This window comes from Bombus affinis, chromosome 13, assembly GCF_024516045.1.
Source record: "Bombus affinis isolate iyBomAffi1 chromosome 13, iyBomAffi1.2, whole genome shotgun sequence".
Lineage (NCBI taxonomy): Eukaryota > Metazoa > Arthropoda > Insecta > Hymenoptera > Apidae > Bombus > Bombus affinis.
In genome coordinates, this window is record NC_066356.1 from 675,946 (window position 1) to 698,982 (window position 23,037).

At 37.5% G+C, this 23,037-nt stretch overlaps 1 protein-coding gene and 1 long non-coding RNA gene across 6 annotated transcripts in view; one reads left to right on the forward strand and one right to left on the reverse strand.

Annotated features, from left to right (window-relative positions):
• The window catches only part of LOC126923632 (unconventional myosin-XV), a 62,960-nt gene that overhangs the window by 35,056 nt on the left and 4,867 nt on the right, over nt 1-23,037 (forward strand). For all 5 annotated transcript variants that reach the window (XM_050737302.1, XM_050737304.1, XM_050737303.1 and 2 more), the window contains 2 exons: nt 20,842-21,218; nt 22,623-22,926. In XM_050737302.1, coding sequence (XP_050593259.1) covers nt 20,842-21,218; nt 22,623-22,926 — 681 coding nt within the window. The remainder of the gene's footprint in view (nt 1-20,841; nt 21,219-22,622; nt 22,927-23,037) is intronic.
• Nucleotides 20,962-22,640, reverse strand: LOC126923638 (uncharacterized). The gene is made up of 2 exons (XR_007713252.1): nt 22,497-22,640; nt 20,962-22,421 (listed from the first exon to the last, which is right to left on the reverse strand). It is a non-coding gene; the product is annotated as an uncharacterized LOC126923638 (long non-coding RNA).

Sequence of the window (23,037 nt, forward strand, 5' to 3'; positions counted from 1 at the left end):
GCAGCTTTCTACCGAAAAACCTCGAATCCAATCAATTTCCCGAGTCAGCGAACTTACTTATTCTTTACCAATATGCATAATTAAAACACAAAACATTTGTATACATTTGTATTGTAAAGTTTTGTACGTCATATTCAAATCATTCCTGTTATGAAACACTTAACAGTATTCCTAAATAGAGGTTATCAAAGTTATAAAGAAACGCGATAAGAACTCTAGCAGTTGCGAAACGGAGTGCAACAATAGCTTGTAATCTTGTCAACTGTTATGAATAGGATCTCGATTAATTATCATAATTATCATACATCTATCGTCGAATATTTTAAAAACCGTTGTCTGATGCTTCGTATAACCGTTATACCAAAATCTTCTTATATCGCCATCTATTCCGCGTCCACTGATATTATCTTATGCTAAAGAATGACTCTACATAGTGGCTAAAATTAGCTTTATTTCGTATAAAAAAATATCGTATAAAAAAATAGTTTTATTTTTTATTTTTAATAGTTTTATTTATAAGTAGTTATATTTTAATAGTTTAATTTGTCCCCCTTTTTGTAATTTATAATTTACTCCATAAGAATGGTAGCAAAGCGATTCGGATAGAGACGATCCATTGGAAGACACAGACCACGTACCCAAGTATTGAATTTTATTACGCTCACCGCGGACGTCGGTCCATTCAATCGATCAGTCCTATCATTTTACCTCTGCGATCAGTGGCGCAGCGATATTCTTACAACTGTCGCTCGAGCAAGAGAGAATGAAGCATCGAGCGCCTCCGAGGGACGTTTTAATTTCTTTATTTTCGATTTATACTTCCCATTTTTCCTCGATGCAGATCACTTTCTTATTTTTTCTTCATTTCCATAGAGAGAAATTGTTTCCTCAGACTCAACGACTCCATAACGAAGATGAAACCTTCTTTGACCACTGACCAGGCAATTATTTTTTGTACAAAATTTTTGAGCCGTAAATTTTATGAAAATATACCAATTAAAAAAAAAATCTTATTGATTTTATAACGAAAGCAAACCTTTTTGTAAACATTCTTAACGAAATTATATTTTTCCAAAGATTGTGAGGTATATCTAGAAAACCGAGGTCGTTATCCATCGGCACTTTATCAGGGACGATCGAAAACTGTCTACGCTGATGATAGACCATCGATATCTTCTCTTCTGCGGCGAGGAAGAAAAGAATAAGGAGGCATTGGCCAGCATATATGACCACTCACTGGAAACGTAATTTACACTAGGCGTTGCCCGAGGTTGCCTCGTTACATTACATAGTATCATGCCGTTAGAATTTCCAAGTCGATCGTCGTTAATTGGTCTTGGGCGATCGCTTGCGGTTCGACCGTTTGTATGTAGCCATTTCAAGAGCAAAGAAAAGGGGTTTTGAAGAAAAAAGGTGCGATTCAGTTCCGTTTCTGTTCAACCATGAAAGAAGCTTATGCACGTCACATGGAATTCATCGTGACATATTTTCTTCACCTTCTTTGTTCGTTTCTCTTTTACCTTTGACGAACGTTGCACAAGAAGCACACGATACCAGATAATATTTATTTATTTCGCGTTTCTATGACGCACAATTTTACAGGCTGTTACCTTTTTAGCACTGTTTTAGTGCCCGAGATCTGGAATACACTTGTAATAAATTTCAACCTCATAAATGTCTCCCTGAATAAGATAGGAATTTATTGGCCGTACATAGCTTCACGGCTCGTGTTAGCCGTTTGGATTAAATGAATTTTAAGCAGAATACAGTATTTGATCCACTTTTTTAATGGTACGAAAAATCGTGGAAGTTTCGTTGAAATTCAACAGCGATATAAGTTCTTCGCATAATTCGAAAATTAATCGAAGATTTATCGAGGCGTCGATGAATTACTGTCACAATGAAAGGGAAGTCATTACTGCAGATAATGGAGTTAAAAGAAATATTACATTACTAAGGAATGTAACGTATTTAATTCGCGATAGAAAGCTTCAAAAGAAACAGATTACAGTACTAACGATATATCACGATTTCTAGAACTGCTGTTGAAAATTGATCGCACTCAATTACGAATGATAGATCGATCATCAATTACGTACTTGCCCTTGATGTTTAACAGGTGTAGCAGGAAAATGTTTATAAAACATCTCGTTCGAATTATTCGTATTCAAAGACAGATACGAAATTGAACGAAAACTTGCTTCCAGTGATGAATGGTCCAGGATACATTAAGTATTCCTAAAGAGAATTTGCAATTCAGAGAAAAGATTTACGGCTGTATAATTTGAGCCGAGATCACAACTTACATTTGTCCATTAATCAGATTTACTAAATACCGAAGTCATTTAGTGGGCGTAGACCATACTTCTTACTTACTCTGATTGTATTTTCTTCATAAAGAAGATAGCACGAAGAAAAGGTAAAGGTATCGTACAAATTTGGCTGCGAAATTCGAAAGACACAATTCTACATTTGTCACTAATCGTCGTTAACGTTTGTCGCTAGGAGAACAGATCGACGAGCATAATTAAATTCATTAAACTCGCTGGTCACACGTTGGGCGATGAGAATGGGAATATAATTGACCATTATTGTGAGGAATTGTCGGAACATGCGTGTTTTAAAAAAGCATCGGTATAAAGGCTTCGAAGACGGCGACTTCTTCCGGCCAGCTAGAGCTAGGCCATTGTAAGAAAGTACGCAACGTCGCGGTTCGTGCACGATGTCGTCACTTCGCTCGTGACAAAAGAGGCAAACAACAATTTGTTACCGGTTTTGCACCTTCCCAATGTTTTTTCCGTCTTCGATGAGCCTACGTTTACTGGAAAACTTTCACTGCGATCCCATGTCCATCGTTCCACTTGTGTCACAATTTGAAAACTCTGTTCCGTGAAATAAACCCGAGGAATTGTAACTGAGGCAACAAAGTGGCGTATTTTCGAAGACTCCAAGCTGAGGATTCAGCGAGTCTCCGAGAATTGAGTAGCACTTACGAATGCTGTGCCATGTTGCACGATTTACGATGCAATTCAAAGTCGCATTATATACCAATCACATCTTTACATTCCACGTTACGAGCGAGGGCAAAGAAAAAAGGAGACCCTGTCGGCGCGTAGGAAATGTCAATTCGTCTTGCCCCGGAGTCTATCGTTCCTTCTCTCTTCCTCTCGATTCGCGCGATCACGCAATAAGAAGTTCCTCGACCAATTGTAAACACCTCATTCCTGTGCACAGGTGCATTGGTGAGTGAGTGCGCGGCGCATACGTTACGAGAAATTCGATCTCTCCGTTTATAGGTTTCTCCATTCAATAAAAAATCAACTGTTGTACAGACGTGCTTGTGTAATTACACAACGAGGAAAGGTACCATCGAACCGGTTGGAGTCAAACGATTCGCCTTCCGCAACGGAGCAAGCCGCCTCTTATCGCAATAAATTTCTTTCAATAAACGAATCTAACTGCATTCTTGTGCTGATTTACGCGTGGTTGTCATCTGATAGACTGGAATTGTAATAATTAGCTGTTAACTGAGTCGTTTCTCTCTCTTTCTCTCTTTTATCTGCATTAGTAATCGTGTCATGACAAGCCCGTTTCTCTTTTCGATTAAATGAAACGTTGACGATACATGACGTTTCTGGCACGTCCAGTATTTCCCATGTCATAGTTACGTCACAAGGATATCAAAGATATTATTCGATGTCAAGGAATAAAAAGAGTAAATCCTTGATTTAGAAAATAGTTCAGCTCCGAGCTTCTTTTGACTACTATAATAGAAAATCGTTGATAAATTGTTCCCTTTGATACGAAAAGTGGGAAGCTGTTACGGGCAACGATTAAAAAGGAGCAAAATTTTTAAAATACGTATACACCAAGATACGTGGCATATAATTACTAAAATCACCAAAACATAACTGTAAGCACCGCTAACTAGAGAAGAACAGAGAGCGGTACTCTGTACGAATCTCTCCTGATTAGCAAACAACGAAGGTAGAAACCAAGTTAGAACCATGTCGAAACGAACATTTCGATCCCAGGCTATCTATCATGGCGAATGCTCAGAGCAGCGTATCGAAGGAATCGTTGGATCGCCGCGACGTGCACGTCGACAATTAAGCCGCCACGTGAAATTTCGAAGAAACGTGTCGAACCATAGAAAACTTGAATTTCCTCTTTTCGTTTATTCGAGGCAGTTTTGCGGATCGGATGCACATCGTTGCATGCGTGGCAGCTCAGCTACGTTGGATATATTCCCCAGCTGGAAGGAGTCGAAGCCACGTAACGTTCAGGCGCGCAACTACTTAGGCTTCTTTCAAGCGATTCAGAGTTCAAGCAACTCGTGTTTACCGGAGGCAACACCTTCTTTCTCGCGTACGCGATACCAGCTTGGAGACCGGAAACTGTTTGAATTGCTAATGACCCTGGCAACGATCTTTATCTCTCACTGACACTCGGGGTCTGGCCTAAATTCTCTCGCGGCGTCCTTCCAGATCTACAAGGTGTCCTGAACCATCACGTGTCATCGGTGAATCATCTTTGCACCCTGTGCAAAAGGGTCGAGCGTACGGTACAACAACAATAGTGGCAGTAAAACGTATCGTGTCTTGTACAAGCTATTTGAGACACAGAAAATTTGAGAGCTCATTACATTTTCTTTTTAATCTCTTGCCTTATCAGAATTTGAATATAAATTATTTTATTACTATGAAATTTACAATATTATTAGGAACGTTAGATATACTACGTGAAGAGAGAAAGCAACAGATATTCTCAATAGTACGAATTCTAATTATATAAACTGTTTGTCCCTTCGACAAGTCTGAAGAATTAAAACTAACCTTTTCTTGCAAATGTCTTCGTTGAATGGAAACCATAATTCATGCTATAAGTGACGAAATGGTACGAAGAAAGAAATTAACAAGAAATAATTTCGGTGACATTTCCTAGGCACCATGTTAGAGGATATATATGCAGCAAAGGAAAGTTTGTCGGAAGTACGAAAAGACATTAGCTAAGCATCTCGCAACGTCTCTTCTCAGAAAGCTAATGACATGTAATGTTTTACGCGTATGAGATCGAAGAAGCTGTAACGGTTGCATTGCTAAAGAATCTCTGTATTTTTTAAGGCGAATCTTCATGAACAGTTTCACTTGTCTTCTTTAGATTTCTACCATTCTGTGTTAGTCTTTTTCCTAAGGCTTGACGAGAGAAGTGTCGCAAGTATTCGATGGCTGCGTTTCATTTTCGTAAAAGGTAGACGTGCAGCGTTCAAGAAACAGAAGTTGCGATATATCGGACGTTAGAAATGGAAAATGTGTCTCCGAATCGCGAAACAGGGGAGAGTTTTCTAAGTCGACTAGTCTTTCCGGTCATGACGGGTACCTTTTACAGCGGTCGATCGCGTTCAGAGAACAGATTTCGCCTCGATCACGCACTTTTCGCCACATTGTAACGTCTCGTGGCGAGATCACCAGGGGAAAAAAAGTCCAAGAAAAATGCGAGTCGTTAGAAAATTGTGAACAGGGGGAACGGTAGGCGAGAAAGCGTTGAGAACGTTTCACGATGAGTCGAACGAAAATTGGATCGAGTTTCCTTAAAATGGAAGCCACTAAAATCGCTGTTTCATCAAAGTTGAACGAAGCCACGAGAAACTACTCCTTTTAAGGTATATAATTTCATAATTCTCCTTTTATAAAAGGGTCTATAATTTCTCTGGGTATTTCTTCGAAATAGCTTCAATGAAACAAATATAATTTACTAAATGATCTGTAACTATGGTCTGTTAATTACGTTTCTTATTTGAAGAGCCTGTAGACATGAAGTAAATCGTCAATTGCAATTCATTTTATCGCTAATTTGCTATATAGTCCTTCCTAGAGGAGGGTACAATGGTTAACGAATCCCCTGTCTCATCGTGGTTGCTAAATCATCAATGATTTCATAGCATAGAAAAAGAGAAAGATGGAGGTTGTAAGGTCGCGTACGTAGAAACGTGGGAACGCGTGTCTTCAGATTCGAAACGTATAAAGATCCTTGATCCTTCGAGTTACATTTTCGGGAGACCTAATCAGACTTGATACTTGCTAAAATATTCTAAAATTTCTAGAAAAATTTCTTAGGTGATATATAGATACCCGAAACTCACAAAACACAATGCTGAGAACGGAAAAGAGGATATCGTGGCTTTTGGAAATGGGGATAGGGCTACGGTTTAACGAACAGGATGTTTCTCGACCGGGCTCACGTATTATGGGACCCTTTCAGAGTCCCAAGTGTAATCGGTCGTTTCCGTTAACGACAGGTGCGCCTGCTGCTACACGGACACGCATGAATCACGTATATCTTTTGTGTAGCTTCTTTTCTGATCGAAAATTTAAAGCGATGGGCTTCGTCTTTTTATACTCTCGACGAATTTGTATTCTTACAAAAGACTGTTTACAATGGACAGAATTCTTTCGCTTATACATCGAAGAAAGAAAACGAAGGAGCTTATTGTTATTGTAATCGAGTATATAGAAAAATAATTAATTTCAATAGATAGAGTAGATTTAAATATCAAAAGATACGCAAGTTACTTTCCCGAGCAGGAATTTTTTTGCCAAGTATGTATATCTATCGACCGAAGAAATTACAATCATTCCTGGTATCCAACTATCACTTCCGACTTTTCCCTTCCGTCTTTGATTTCTATTTTATTCACAGTTTCTACATGAAATTGTTTGTCGCGTTTATTGCTTTACTTTGTGCACGAAAAAACAAGTAACCGTGAATTATCTTACTTAATAGAATTAACGTCTTGATCGATTATTAATTACGTACAATATTGTACAAATAATCTTTGATCGCTTATCGATACGGTAGAAAAAGAAACCCCGAAACAATTAATTTTCCTCGGACCAGATTTAATTTACTTCCTATTTCCTCTTTGCGATTTCTCCTCTTCTCTCAACGTTCGCTTATTACCAACAGCAAGAGTCATTAAGCGGCTGTCTCCGGTGAAAACTTATGGCGACCCTTCGTCTTATACACAAACGAAGATTTTACATTGCATAACTGACTTTTCAAGATAGAAATTAAAAGCATCTTCTTGATTCGATGGAACGAAAATTACCGATAAACTGTAATTCAACGCTTCATAATTTTGGAACAAAAATATTAACAGATATCGCTGGTTTCTTCTTTAACAAATAAAAATTAGAAATATCGAATTAATAAACACGAACGACGACTAAAGTAGAAAATTTGTACTAGAGAAACAAAAATGAAATGAATTTTAGATACTTTTACCAAAGATTATTCAAATCTCCAAAAAAGTACCATTGTAAATTTATGAAATTTTTACGAATTGGAATTGGTGACGCTTATGAATTGTGATTCTAGTAATCCTAATGTAAAGGAAACTTAATGGATATTAATGAAAGTACGTCTTCATAACTCTTTGCTTCGAATCGAAGCAAAACAGATGATGTTTAATGAAACAGGACGACTAGAAAATTTCACTCGCCAGTTACGAAATAAATGGGCATTCCTGCATCAACTAAGTGGAACCTTCTTATATTCTAATTCCCATTTTTAATAATATAACGTGTATCGATATAGGATATTCTTTATTGATGGTCAATGAGACTATACTTCATGAATCGATGAATAATTAAAATCGTAGCTCAACGAGTATACAGAATACGAAGCAACTGATAGAGATAAATTTTTCCGGGATTGTGACGCGAAGGAACGAAAGTCTCGTTATTATGTCATAAACATCACTGACCTATGTTAATTGGTCTTTAAGTTTCTCATTCTTCCACTGACTGCTAAACACTCTACTAGTTCGCGTGCACGCACTATGCATTCGTAACAAGAAAACTGTATATCCAACACCATACTGTCATACCAATTAGGGAATTAAATTCAGGGAAGATACAAAGGCGTCGCGAGTCTCGTGGCCAGTAAACAATTTACGATAATCATAGCTGAATGAAAAATTTCGAAGTTATCAGTGTATCTTGAAAATATAATAACAAAGAGAAACTGATCATATAAATCTCAGAAACTGCACGTGTGTAAGTTAGTTATAAAAGATATAGACAACGTTGCTGTTTTGAGCATAAATAGGTTGCTGAGCATCGTTTCAAATATCCATACGTATCCCGGTAGGAATCTCTTAACTTGTTCGTGACTCTCCAAGAATTTCCTAACAGTTCCTAACGGTAACAATTACATTTCCATTACGAAATTACGGGCAATAATGCAATCGATCTGACCCAACTCGATCTTCCTATCCATTAAACCACTTATTGGTTATCCGTTCGTTCTTTCGAGAGAATTAAGGAAAAAGATTTTTACTCTACATTCCTTACTTTATTATGCGCATTCTGATCGATACGTAATGAAAAATAAAAACGGAAAAGATGGAAAGGAGAGAGAGAGAGAGAGAGAGAGAGAGAGAGAGAGAGAGAGAGAGAGAGAGAGAGAGAGAGAGAGAGAGAGATAGGATGTTCTCAATGCATGGAATCAGTAGTGGGAATGGGATACTTTGACGGCCGTTGAGTCGATCGAAATACATTTCAATACGTTCCATCTTTTATCGAACGATTTCTAGCAAAGAATCCTCGAAGAATGTAGAATCTTCGACATAAAGTGGACCAAACCGCAAACCATAAACTTCCTTCCATTCGTATTTTTTGGTTTTACGAATTTTGTACAACTTTTTTCTTTTTTTTTCCATATACGCCAAGAAGAATCTTCTTTATCTTCTCCCATCTTTCTCACACACGTCCTCTTTCCTTAACACTATAGGGTTGTTCTATACAAAATTTGCGCTAACTTTTAGATACCCAAATTAAATGCTCGTGGGCACACATTTTCTATATTTCAATTAACGCCTTGATTTTGTCATCGTCGATAGGGTGCGACAAGTCTACGACATTCTTGATCTTTAACCTCAGTCCTAAGGCTTTACAAAAATCATTTACAAACGCCCCTATCGTGTAATGTGTATACAATGATATGACGGTACCACGTATTTTACATTTCTCATATATACTATTCAAATGATCAGCTCTCCTTTCCGATGAAAGTGTTATAAATATGTCAAAAATGCATTCCATCGCTCCGCTATGATCCTTTGCAAAATTCACCGCATCCAGTTGCGATAGTTATTATATAAAGACCGAGCCAATATTATGTTTCTTCCATCGCACCTACATATACTGAAATTTTTCCCCAAAGGTCATATCCGAATTCCATATGCGTTCATTGACATTCTCGATATCTCACTCTTTGCATGTACGCGAGTCATTTTCGCGAATCTCTCACACCTCGAAAAAAGCAGACCCGCGTAAGTCACCACCTTCCCTCCTTCTTTTCGCTACGCGATTCACTTGGAAACACAAACGAAACCGTGTATCGAATGCTCATTATTGCGCGAAACGTACGCAAGTACACACCGTGTGTGGAAAGGCTCGACCCAGATATCGGTGTTTCGAACGTGCCGGCTAGTCAGAGCGCAGCCAGCAGGGAACAGCGCTGTCTATCGGAAGCCACACAGCTCTTCAGTTCATCGACTGTCGTCGCGCGGTGCACGCTGGTGCAACGCTGCACACGGTGATCTTCCCGTGTACGCCGTACGTGCGTCTTCCGCTAGTCGTCCCTTCAGGCGAGAGAAACTTTGCGATCGCGCACGCGGATACTCTTATCGCGTTGATACCGTGTGACCGGTGAGTGTCAGTGACTCGATCCTAGATAGCTTCGAGAATCAACGGTAAAAGTGACATGTGAGCCCTTCTTCCGCCGTTTCTTTCGATTTATTTTATTATCTTGAACGTACCGTGCACTTTAACAAATTTTAAGTTGCAATATTTTTCAAGGATCGTCATGTTTGTTTAGGAGCCGATGAGAATTGTGGCAGTTATGATGAGATTAATGAAGCTTGATGAAGTTTATGTTGGAATACAAAATCGACGAATTTTTTTTAGATAATTTTTTACTTGGTGAATAACGAGTATTACAGAAGAGATCAGAGTTCGATGAATTTTAGGAAATCATCGGAGAATAATAATATTGGAGTACGATGATCGACGATATAATTACTCGACGTTGAGAAATAATTAAAGAACATATCGAACTACAAATTTTGCACATATTTCACTAATCTACTGAGTTTAACAAACTTCGTGGAATAATTAAAAAATATTAATACGGGAGTACGAAGATGGAAAAATCACTGTGGGTGTTTACTCGCTTAATGGATAACGAGGATAATGAAAGTAATTGGGTGATATTTTGTGGTTAGTTTACTGTGCAAACTTGAGACGATGCGCTTGCTCGTCTTCATAGACCAACTGCCGTCGTTTCTTTGAGGCATAATGAGGATATTTACAGTTGTCCTCTGTCATTTGTTGGAAGCATCTGTAATACCGACATTTACGATTTCAAAGTAATTGCTGCCACACTAATTATATGAGGAACCAACGAGTATTAAACTTTGGAGAAATTTGTCTGTTCTGTAGCTGATTCGCCTGTTATTGGATTTCTGATTCCACTCGTTCGATAAAACACCGAGTAGAAAAAGTATCGAAGAAACGTGTTGCGTAACTAACAGGAGAATTCTACGAATGTGCCGCGTTAAGTGTGACGGTAAAAGAAAGAAGGAAACGCTTGCCAATCGAGTCTGTCAAATCAACACAGTCCATTTCTTGTCTCGACGACGTCCGTTTAAACGCACATCGCGACTTTTTTCTCCATTTGCGTAGTTTTGTTTGCATTAATCATTCCAACTTCTGGTACTTTACGTAACACGCGTTTCTTCCTCCGTTTGTTTTCTTGCATGTGTTAAAATCGTTGCAACGATTTTCAAATTTCAGAGAAAAAGTACATTAATATCGACGCTTCCTGAATATTCAAATTATCTCTACCTCCTTTCATAATTGTAAAAAATTACTCTCTTTTACGTCAGTCTTCACTGAAAAATAGTATCTTGCCTTCTTCGAGCGATTAGAGTTATGCTTTTGTAGAAATGAGAATCTTTTAAATATTTTTTATCTGCTTTTGTAAAGTTAATCAGTTTCGGGGAACTCGTTATTATTTTACCACAAAATATTAAATTCGTCCCATTTTCACGCTGCTTAGCAAATGACAGGTACATTGTTCGTTATATACAGTCGCACTCCGCTCGTAAATCGAGAAACTCATTAAAGATAGCCACGTTTAATGCAGCTCTTTGCTGTAATCATTCGATTATAGAGAATTATCACGATACTGTGTATCATCCTCAAAATCAGGCTCCATATACACGGTTGTATAATAGTATAACTGTACGGTAGCGTGAAATCAGCAGGTGGTCTTATAATTAATAGTGCATGACTCGAATAAAAAAAATACGCTCCAAAACACCGTATAGAACATCTGTCCTTTAATTTGTAAGAAGGTGACATCTTCCATCGGGAATAAAAATTTCCATCAAATGAATATAAATTATCACCGTATAAACATAGCTTAGAAAATATTGAAACGTATAAATGTTTGCTGGAATTAATGACATTAATAACTCCTTCAATTTTCAGAATTCTCTGATGAAACCGACACAGAATATTCTTGCAAATATGTACAATTAAATAAGCAAATACGAAAATAGTCGACGAATCTTCCTTGATCATAAATAAAATAAACGAAAACACAGAGAAAGAATAAAATATAAGGAAATTCTGCAACATTCGATACGAACGACTATCGATGGCGATGCGGGTAAGGAAGGCTATACCCTGTTTCCGAGCAATGTCACGCGTCAGACGAAGCTTCGGCCTCGCAAGCACAGCGAAGATAACGGTCTCGATCTCGATCGCCATCGTGTCGCAATAAATCGGTTTCGCTTGCCCCAGTGTCATGGCGAAATCTCGGTATTCGTGTCGCCAAGGCTCAATTACGACTGGCAATCGTTGTTTACCTCGACTCGCACTCGCAACATACCTTTCCTACCCATTAAGAAATTATTCCCCGCTCCCTGTATTCCCAAGAATACATCGCACACCTTCGATAATTATTTGCTCACGGGATGAGACGGGCCCTGTGTTTTCTTAAAATATTTGTTACGACCTCGCGCAAACATTCCACGCGTTCACCTGACTAGATCTCACGATGGCAAAACAAGAGATGACGCGATAGTTGCGATAGTCGCAACTGGGCGAGGTCGAGATTGATTCGAAATTGATTCGAAAATCCATCGGATCGATGATTCGAAATGTTTCAAAGTAGGTCATCATAATACATGTAGTTTTTGCGGCACTGTTAATGGAACCGTTTTTGCGGGCGATCATTTGGTATTTTCGTAGCGTGTAATTTTCATCTGAGATTAATAAGTAGGCTTGTTTTTATTGGACTGAGATTTCGCTGCGAGAAACTGTTTTGCTGAAATGACTGCAAAAAAGAGGAAATTAAGGGAACAGTTGTAGGATCATATGTACAGATGAAAAAGTGAAGATATTTCGTTGAAGTTGCTCGCGATCTGTCATACTTGACTCGTCAAGGAATCGAAAGTTCGCTTTAATCGCTCCACAGGGATCCTCTATTTTGCACCGCTAAGCGGCGAAAGTGAATCCAGTTCGACGAAGAAATCGAGGAAATTTATCGAAAGATATACGCAATTATTTTTTATAATTCTGAAGATGAATATCTACTTACCTTGTAACGAAGTTTTAAAAAAAAGAAACCCATCTTTTCAGTTCTCGTAAATTGATAATGAAATTCATTCATATTACAATTAAATTTTTTAACCATGAAACCAGTCTGTTCAATTTTTGTGAATTAATAACAACTCTGTTACAAGCAGACATTTTGAAAATCATCTAGAATTAGCCTCCAAGTATAGACGATGTCTATATGCGAGATTACAAAGGACTGCCTGTATTGTCTATTTTCTATCGGTGTTTCTCGATGAAGAAGCGACCACGGGAAAAGAAAAATAGGCATGTGATCGTGATCTTCCTTACGCAAGCCTAGCAACCTCATACGAGATCGTTAACGATCCTCCTATACGCAAGTTTACGCGTTCCATAGATAGTTGCGTAGTCGCTACCGGCATACCAAACCAGCCTCCATCCGAGATATCGATCTTTAATCGAGCTGGGAATAATAGTCATTGATTAACCATAAACTTGTTTCAACACCGCATCGTCCCGAAAAATAATATAAATTAATGGACATTATTAAATTATTTCTGTTGCGAAAAAATTATACTACACAACAACTCTAATAAAATATTTATTATAAAATCTAGATTTTTTACTAATTTTACTTACGATATTATTAATTTGATCTAAATCTTTGAGAATCTAAGAAATATTATATCAGTATTATTAGTATTATAGTATCATATCATTGTTATTAATATTCGATTAATCGAAGTAATCATATATCTTAATCAGACAGTACTTTTCGAGAGCATAATTTTTGTACAAACACCTGTTAGCAAAAAACATGGTCTGTGTAAAAACATAGTGCTTGTCATTTAATTAGAGCCATGCAACAGAGCAGAACAACACAATGCTAATTAGCTGTTTCTTCGCCGATTGTTCTGTATCCTTTTGCGGAACGACTATCCAGAAATATTCTCTTCTGTTGTCGAAGGAAAAAAAAACTTCATTAATTCAATATCCTTGAAAGCACATTTTTCATCGATGATCATCTACGAAAATAGTTACTACGCGAGAGATACTCGAATTTAATTCTAAAAAGTTATTACTCCTTTGAAAACAGGTTCCATAAAACGCAAATAAATTATTCCAGGAGACAAATATCCTTGTCTTCGATGTATGATTCGAAAACCATCGCGAAACGTTGAAACACGAACGATAAAACGGATAAAGGTACATGACAAGTACCACTCAAGGCTAAAATTATAATTTTAAATAATCCTCTAGAGATATATAGGACGAAATTACAGCGCAATGATGAATTAACTTTGATCGCGTCATTTATGCTCTTTCATCTGCACGTTCACGATTGGATTAAAGTAAAACGATAGACGTTTTGTAGGTCAGAAGATGCTCATTCCATTAGTATAGTGACATACTGACTAAGAATGACTGGATTTCGTTTCCTACTTTTTCCTTGACCATCGAGTTCCGACTAGCCTTCTACTTGAATCTGGGTTCTAAATCTCTGCATCCTCTCCCCTTCTCGGTTCGACATTACAGAGATTCTTAGGTGATAAAGAGGACAGGTGGACATTCTGTAAAATATCCCGACTGATTTCAAAGCCATAGTAGCGTGTAGCATAGAAATTGAATTTTTATGTAGTCAATTGTGCTTCCAATGTACATTATTTAAGTTAACAGAAAATTAAGAAACTTCTTGTAATATCTACTTAAAGAGATGCAATGTTTCAGAAGATGAATATGTTTACGAATTATTTACTAAATTTCTATTTACTTTATCCACCGCTAATGGGGAAAGCGAGTTTTCATGAAAAGCGAAGACAACCCTTTTTAATAGGTAGGAGAAGTTAGGTATCCAAGAAAGCAGAAGCCTTTCTCATTCGTTGTTGGAGCGAAGGAGAGTTTGTTAGCGCGAAATAATTACAATGAAAAGTGCACATTGTTCTTTGGTCTCACGACAAGCTTCTTCGCCGATCTTCTCACGAGGCCCTGAAGAAGGTCCTTCTTCCGTGATCCACATTCGGCATTGCGTGCCGTAACGAGGGCAATTCTGCGGTTTTTTCAAGCAAATTCGGCTTCGTTATCGAAGGAAAAACACGCATAAAGAACACCAAACACCGACGAAATCGTGGTAAAATTTTTATTATCGTCTTTTTATTATCGTCTAGTTAATTATTTTAGGTATCCCGCGTGATAATTTATTCGATTCTGTCTTATGGATATTTACGTACGTTTCTCGAACGTGATTTCTTCCCCCTTTCTATTCGAAATTTAATTGCTATAGCGCCGTGATTTTTTTTGATGTTATTAATAATTTCACACGAGGAAAAATATCACCGAAGCTTAGCGATGTTTAATGTATATCTTATGCTCGAATTTCTCCATTTTTGATATCGTATTCGTTTCACAGGGTTTCCTTTTCTCTTGTTAATTAGTATTAGAGGTCTTTCAAGTGGTGGCCGAAGAAAGTTCACGGTCGCCATGCGTAAAAGATCTTTGGTTCGGGGAATCAAGGTCAATTATATTCTACGAAATGTAATTTCTATGCATTCGTCGTGCTCGATGGCCTGTACTATGCAGAAACCGAGCTGGAAAGTATTCCTTCATTGACTTTGCTCGTAACACGATGTTTCGAATTGCGGTGTCGTCTGAAATTCTATTGCACTGTAACCGACACGAGAAAAGACGCTTATGTCAGCAGTTATTTCTGTGACATCAAGAACAAAGAAAGATTAAGTCACTTAAGAAAATCCATCAACCTTTGAATCCTAAATCCTTTAAGCCAAAATGATTTCCAACAAGTAGTATATTTCCTTATGATAAAAGAATATTAATTTAAACAGCGGTGGAATGCAAGCTTAGGCTTCGTCTTACAAAGTACTTCAACTTACATAACACATACTCTAGGCTTACTATAAATTTTGAACAACTCAATTTTTAAACGATAGACAGTGCACGGTACATTCAAGAACCAATTCCAAGTATTTAATAATCAGCTTAATGCTTGAACATTCATGGAACCATCTTCCTGAACAGACTCGTGATTATTGAAAAGAAAAAAGAAGATGGTTAACTCATATGTCGACTAAACAGATTCAGATGTATTCAACCAAGTCAACGAACAAAGAGTCCATCATCAACTGATCAAAATGGAGAGAGAGGTTTCCGATACAGAAGGGATCTTCTCTAAAAGACTGTCCAGCAACTGGGCAGAGCTGCCAACAACCCTGAGGAAGAAGCCAAAACATCGGCCAGAGATTCTCTCTCAGTTCGTCGATCCTTCAGAAATCTCTGAGAACGAGACCAAGAAAATCGAACCTAAACCCTTCAATAACGTTCAAAGAATCGTGAGAAGATCCGAATTTCTGCGTAAACTGGAAACGAACGAAAATGGGAAGAATGTGGATTATCGAAGAGACGCGAAGATCGACAAGAAATCGTCAGAATACTCGTTTTCTCGCGTGGACGAAGATTATAGGAAACACTACGACGATCACGACTCGAAGTTAGGTCCTCGAAGAAAAAGTATAAGCAATCTCGTCGGGAAGTTCGATCACAAGAATTTCTCCGACGAAGATCGAAAAACCAACTCTCCAGACAGCCTCTTAGTGAAGTCCTCGGAGTCGGATTTAAGCAGCGACGAGTACGGACAAACGGACGATTCCGGGGCGTTTTTAGAGAAGGCTTCCAACCGTGAAAAGGGGCCAAAGGGCGAGCAGAGAAACAGGTTCATTAAATTTTTCGCGAAAGACGAATGTAAAAGAAAGAAGAAGCAGGAAGATAAGAAGACGTCTTCAGACTCTGGTCATTTGGACGTGAACAAGAATAATGTTAAGCAGATTTCGAGAATCATAGAATCGACTAAGAAAGATTCCAAAGGAGTGAATCAACAAAAATTCGAGTATGAGAATATACCAAGGATCGACGTGTCTAAGCTGGATCAGAAGCCTTTTCTAAACCCCATAACAGCAACGGTTAATTTGATAAACTCGAGTAATTCCGATCGTCCTCAACCGATGATCGAGCAATTGAGGCTTGAAGAGGGTTGCCTGTTAAGAAATTCGAGAAACTCGAGTCCGTCTGGTCCATTAAGAAATAGTAACGACAACATTGAGACGAAATATCGAGCTCAATCTCCGGCTAGACAGAATCAAAACGCGGAGGATATTCAGATGAACGAACTGATCCAGGATTTCTACGACAGCGATCAGATCGTCGGTCGAGTGAACGGGGAACGGAAGGTTTCGAAAATGGAAACGATCACGGAAGAAAATGCGGATGGAAGCAAACTGAGTGTCAGGGAAATCTTGAAGAGATTCGAAGAGCTGAGGACGCAGAATGAGACGCAAGTGGAGGAGAAGTCGAGCGACAAGACCCTCACCACGATACAAGAGACCTTGAAGAAACTCGACGAGAAGGTCAAGAGCTACCAGGTCATGATCCCGATAAGATTCTTGTCCTCGATTAATAAATACTCCGTAAATCTTACTCGATTCCCAGTAAAATTCAATACTCACATTTCAACGATCGTATACTTTTTACTCTTTCATCATTTTCGCATATTTTAATACAACTAAATGCGCTGATAAAAATGATGAATCGTTTAAACGAGGTGAACACGGCATTTATATAGAATCGATTCCTCCTTATATAGAATATCTTAAAAATTGCATTTGCTATTCTACCAACTTTTTGCGGCGCAAGAACTGCACAACTAATTAGTTGCAAATTGGGTATTTCGTTTAATGATGCTCTCTTTTATTATGTTGCGTACAGTGAGCGTTTCGCCGCGCTTTTGTTACTAGTTAACATACTTCGAGTCAATTATTAGCCGGACAACGACTCCTACCAAATTATATAACACAGGAAGAGATCAAAACTATTTTAATTATGTAATATCTATCAACCAAGCGTACACAAGTATTCGTTATCTGAGATCTATGATTTTTACCAAGTATGCGTAACATATTTTAATTAGAGAAAATATTATTAGAGAAAAAATTTAAATAGCGAAAAAAGTCGGGTAACAGATATCCATGAAAAACTACTACTAACGTTAAACCAACGATATTATCTTTTAACTACGGCACTCAATTATTGTTTCCTCGGTGACTGATCGAGAAACGATTTTGCTAACACCCTTCGATGCTTGATAATACGTAATTTAGTACGCCAACGATCGACGTCCGTCATTAAATACAGTTTTCCTTCGAAATGATTTATGCTTGCCGAGAAAAGGCACCGAGAGGAACAGGATCGTTAACTTGTATGTTTTACGAGCAATAATGAATTCCTTTTGCTATTAATCGGGACCAGCGTTGTCCTTGATGACAACGGCTCGTTTCATGATTCTATAATGTATGAAAATCAATTTTCAATGAAAATTGTTCACCACCGAAACAGAGAGATGCGAAGTGGTTCGGATGTCGAAGCAATTTCCAAAGGCGAGAAATTGTCAGAGGTGAAAAAGCTTTTACCGTTAGGCGGACGATATAAAGTACCGAAAAGGAATGCAGGAGATTGCATTCGCGGCGTACTCGCATAATCGACCCTGTTTACATCGATACTGTGCCAAGATATTAGTAAAATGCTGTCGGTGGTAAAGTTACCGTAATTGAAGGCTGCATCGAGTGTAACGAGCGTGATCATTAAAAAGTTTAAAGAGAATTAATGGTGCCACCTCAGAAGGTATTCTTCGTTCAGCAATTAAGGTTAACGAACAACGAATCAAGGCTTTATGACGCCTAAAACATCGTGCATATCTCATTCCGTGGCAGGAGTTCTAAGTTTACATCTCAACATTGCCTGATATTTGGTCGATGTCTTATTTGAATTAGTAGATAGACGGGAAGAGCTAGAAAAATTGATATCAATCTCGAGAGGAAATGCAGAATAATTTTTCAGCATGGAAAATGAAACGTTCACCTACATACGTTTGAAAAATTATACACGAGAATCTCTGATAGAGTTGTAAAGCAATTTATTTCATAAACAGGCCGGAGAGAATCAAGTGGATGGTTATTCTTATTAATACCATTACAGTAACTATGAATGCTCACGTTTACCGTCGTACCTGGATACATTAACGATTATGTGGGTCAGGGTCAACATCTGCTTATCTCACTCGCTCAGGTACATTCAGGTTTTACCAGCAGCGTATCAGCTATCGATATATCGGGTGCTACGTTACGACTTCCTTAGGAAAATGTGTAGGAGGACCCAAAAATATTTGGAATTTATATCTTTCTACCCGTTCAGAAAATTGAACATAGAAAAGTCTCTTCCTCTAACAAAAGAATATCATTAGATGCGATCAATGCTGCTAAAAATTACAAAATACATAGTTAAAAGAGTCATCTTATTATTGACACGGAATTAATTGGGATTAAGATACGAGAAATATTTTATGAACTTAATATTTTAAAAAGTCTAATAGAAAATTGAACTACTATTAACTCTTTTTCTAGAATAATTTACACTCAGACGAAAGAATTACAGTAGGCATGAAAATTGACAATGCACTATATGTTCCATTATTTTTCGGGTAATAGCCACTTATTATGTTGAAAATTATGGCAAATTGAGAATTACGTTATTGCAATATCATTCCTGCAATGGCACTGTGGAAAAATTACAGTTTCAGACGAAAGAAATCACAATTTACTAAATATATGTCAGCTGTGGAAATAATAATGGCAATCATACGGAGCTATACACTTCGACTTTCACGACATTACCAGCGTCGGAAAAGTGTAAAACGTGTACAGCGGATGGTATCGATTTTCTTCTATAGAATCCAACTAAACTATCATTCATGAGCATTTAGTAATTAAATAACTTTATAAAGAATCTAGTTTCTACATCGTCCAAGAAACCAGTTATGCGGATGTAACACGCGGGAGAAGTCGGTCGTAAATTGTTTGCGAATTATTAATTTGTATGTTTCATTCATCCATTCGATTAACAGCCATTCGATTGAACAAAAAAGAAATAAATTAGAAGAGAAGCTTATTGAATGTACTTACATTACGATCCGCAAGCTTCGGAGCGGTCATGTATAATCAGTCATATTTAATTAAACAGATACATATTATTACTCTGCTCATAGTCGAAAGTAAAAAAACTTCCAATGTATACGTTCTACTACTTTTCTTTTAAAGAGAAAACGGAATATTATAAAGAAGAATATTCTACGAGACTCCTAGACACCATAGTGCATTCTTCGAATTCTTATAATGATTCTGACTGGCGTGCAAGGAAACTCGTTTTCTCGTTCGCAAGATCGATCGATGGATCCGAGATACCCGCGACTATGTCGGTGAAATGCAGGAAATGCAAGCCGAAAGAGAAAATGAATAATAGAAAAGGTCGAGAAACCGTCGTGTAAATCACTCGCGAAACCAGGGCGACGTGACGCCCACGAGGTTTTTACACAGGAAGTTTACACACCCGAACGTGATTTCTTGATCTTTTGATTGTGATAAAAAAACGGAAGACACTCGTTCACTGAACACAAAATCCCGACCTCTGACCAATATGGCACATAAAGAACGAGTCCCTTTATACGGGAAGTGAAAAGTAGTAGTTTAATCGACGATATTAGTATAATTTTTATTGGTGATTTATGAAACTCTATCCAGTTTGTAATTATCGTCTTTTTTCTCTTTTTTTATTTAAAGTGTAACGATTTCCTCTGCTCTAGATCGACAATTCCCCCCCCCCCCCTGAAAATCATGTGAAAGTTTAATTTGGTGTATTAGAATAAATGATGTCACTATTCGCTTAAAGACCAACTTTCCCAGCTATAAATACTTGATAGATTTCGCAGTAGATTAAATATATAATTAAGAATAATAATAATCAAAGTAGGTATTCGTGACTTTCACGATCTAGGTTGCGCTCTGATTTAAAATCTCTAAACAAAAATTCTACAGTTCCTGGATGTTATAACTGATCCCAAAAAGAATTATGATCGATAAATAATACAATTATCTCTCAGTATTGAATATTAAATTAAACAAAAATAAATTAATTAATATAATAAAATTTTACGTTACTAAATTACTTGAGGACTCCAGATTCAAAATTTCAATTCAGAATATCCTAATAATGGAAACCTCAAGCTCCCAAAATCAAGTAAATTGAAAACTGAATGGTAATAATAATTAAATAAAATGGTACGTTACGATTACAGGTGGATCAGAAGCCGCTGCATAAGTCGAACCATCATGAGAATCACGTGTCTCAAATCACGAAATCGATCCAGTCACAGGCGAATCACAGTGCGTCGAATCACGTTCAATCCCATGGTCAGCCTAATCATGTTATCTCGAATCACGAGAACCACGTGTCTGCCGGTCGTGTGCCGAACCACGTGTCGGCGACAAACCAGACGAATCACCAGAAAAACCAGCAGAACCAGCGGCTTAGCCCGAATCAGGAATGGCGTCAACCGGAAGACAACGGCAGATTGCAAGAAGATGGCATCTATGAGAGCGGGCCGGTCGTCAACGACGGAAAACACTCTCTGTTGCAGTACGCCATGCTCAACTTTAGACAAAGTACAGAGAAGTTAGTATTCTACTTATTCCAATTCATGTTATACAATTTATTTTTATTACGATTCGTTTTATGCGATAATATATTTTTCTCAAATAGATGGCAAATATAAAATTCGAAAACTCTTGCATTGATATAAGTATAAACCTTTTCGTCATTATACTTCATTTTTCTAATATCTCACTTTTAATCGAATTTAGAAAATACATTAAAGCTTCTATTTTTGCAGAATAAAATTTTGATAAACCTATTTCACTAGTAATGCTAAAAATGAAGATTGTAATGTATTTTCTTTCGCAACATGTTGCACGCTGTACGCTCTAGACTTGGATCAGTAAGTACCAAAAAATATATCTCCCAATAAGAAACAAATCCTTGCTCTGAAAAAAAACACTTTTACCAAAACGAGGCAACGCAATAAAGGAGAAATTAATGTTAAGGACTAATTGGTCGCTCTTACGCAAGAAACAAGAGCTAGCCGTGTTGAGAAAGCATAACGCACTGCAGTTCTCAGAGTAACATCGACCATCTTGGTGAACGCGCGGCTAACGAGTACAGCTCGTCTTCTTTTGGCATTATTCCGTGATTCGCGAGTTACCGTTTTAAAGTGCTTCCTAACTTGACGAGAAAACTTCGATATATTCGTTTCACATAGAATTTTCTATCAAATTTTCTAATTACTACCAATTCGTTCTGACTGAAGAAACTTATGTCGAAGAAGAAAAATCTAGATGGAATTTAATAGAATCGCTAATGAATAGATTTCTAAAAACTATGTACGTAAGGTTACAATATTAAATTCTAATTGAATGTATAAAATTCTAGATGAAGTGAGAATTGACATTGCAAATGTATCTTAATTGTCTTTGTTATTCAGTGACCGACTAACTGTACCAACGTGTACAAGTAATTAAAATTAATTAGGAGTTTTCACTATTCATTGTGCGGTATTCATTATTCATAGAGATTTAGAAAGAAATATTCAACCATGGTTTTACACAGGAAACACATTTGTAACGAGGTATCAAAGTAAAACGAGAAAAGAATCAGCGAAAAAACAATAACCAACAGAGGGGTCAACCTTCAACCAAGTCGAAGGGGAAACATTAAAACGCCTAACTAGAGTGTAGACTTCCTAAACATGACTTTGACAAGTGACGGCCACCCGGCCAGTACTCTGAACGGGACTTTTTCCTCTGTCTCTGTAGCAACATCCTGCAATGGAAATCTCCTTTACGGCCACGTACTCCTCCAACGAGATGTCTTCCGTTTTGGAAGGCTATTACTTACGTCACCCCCGAGTCCCGTTCCTTCGATAAATTAATTCTAACAGTCGCTTCCCGCGGTTACAATTTCCTACAATAACAAACAGAGTTTTAATAAACAAAAGTTTTAACAAAATATTTAATTTTATAGGTTTGAGATGTTGAAGACAGCAGATGGATCTATAAGTGGATCTCTTAAAGTGATCGAATCTTTGAAGAGTAAAAAGAAGAATAAAAAGAATAAAGGCCAACAGGATGGTGCGGAATGGACTTGGAAGGAACAAGTGGATCTTGTAAAATACTCTCCTGTGCCAATAGAACAGAGTCTTTTGAGACTTGATGCAGATTTAAGTGCCTTGGCAGTGGAATGCTTTTTGTGTCTGATGAGGTACATGGGTGATCAACCTTTGCCTCCAGATACTAGTGAAGTAAAATGTGTTTACACCATTCTGATGGTAAGTGACGATGTTTCTTTTCTGAACTAACAATCTCTCAGAAAACAATCCTGTCTTTTATATTCCTAGTTTGTATAAAATAAGCTGAAATGATAAAAATTTTAAATATTC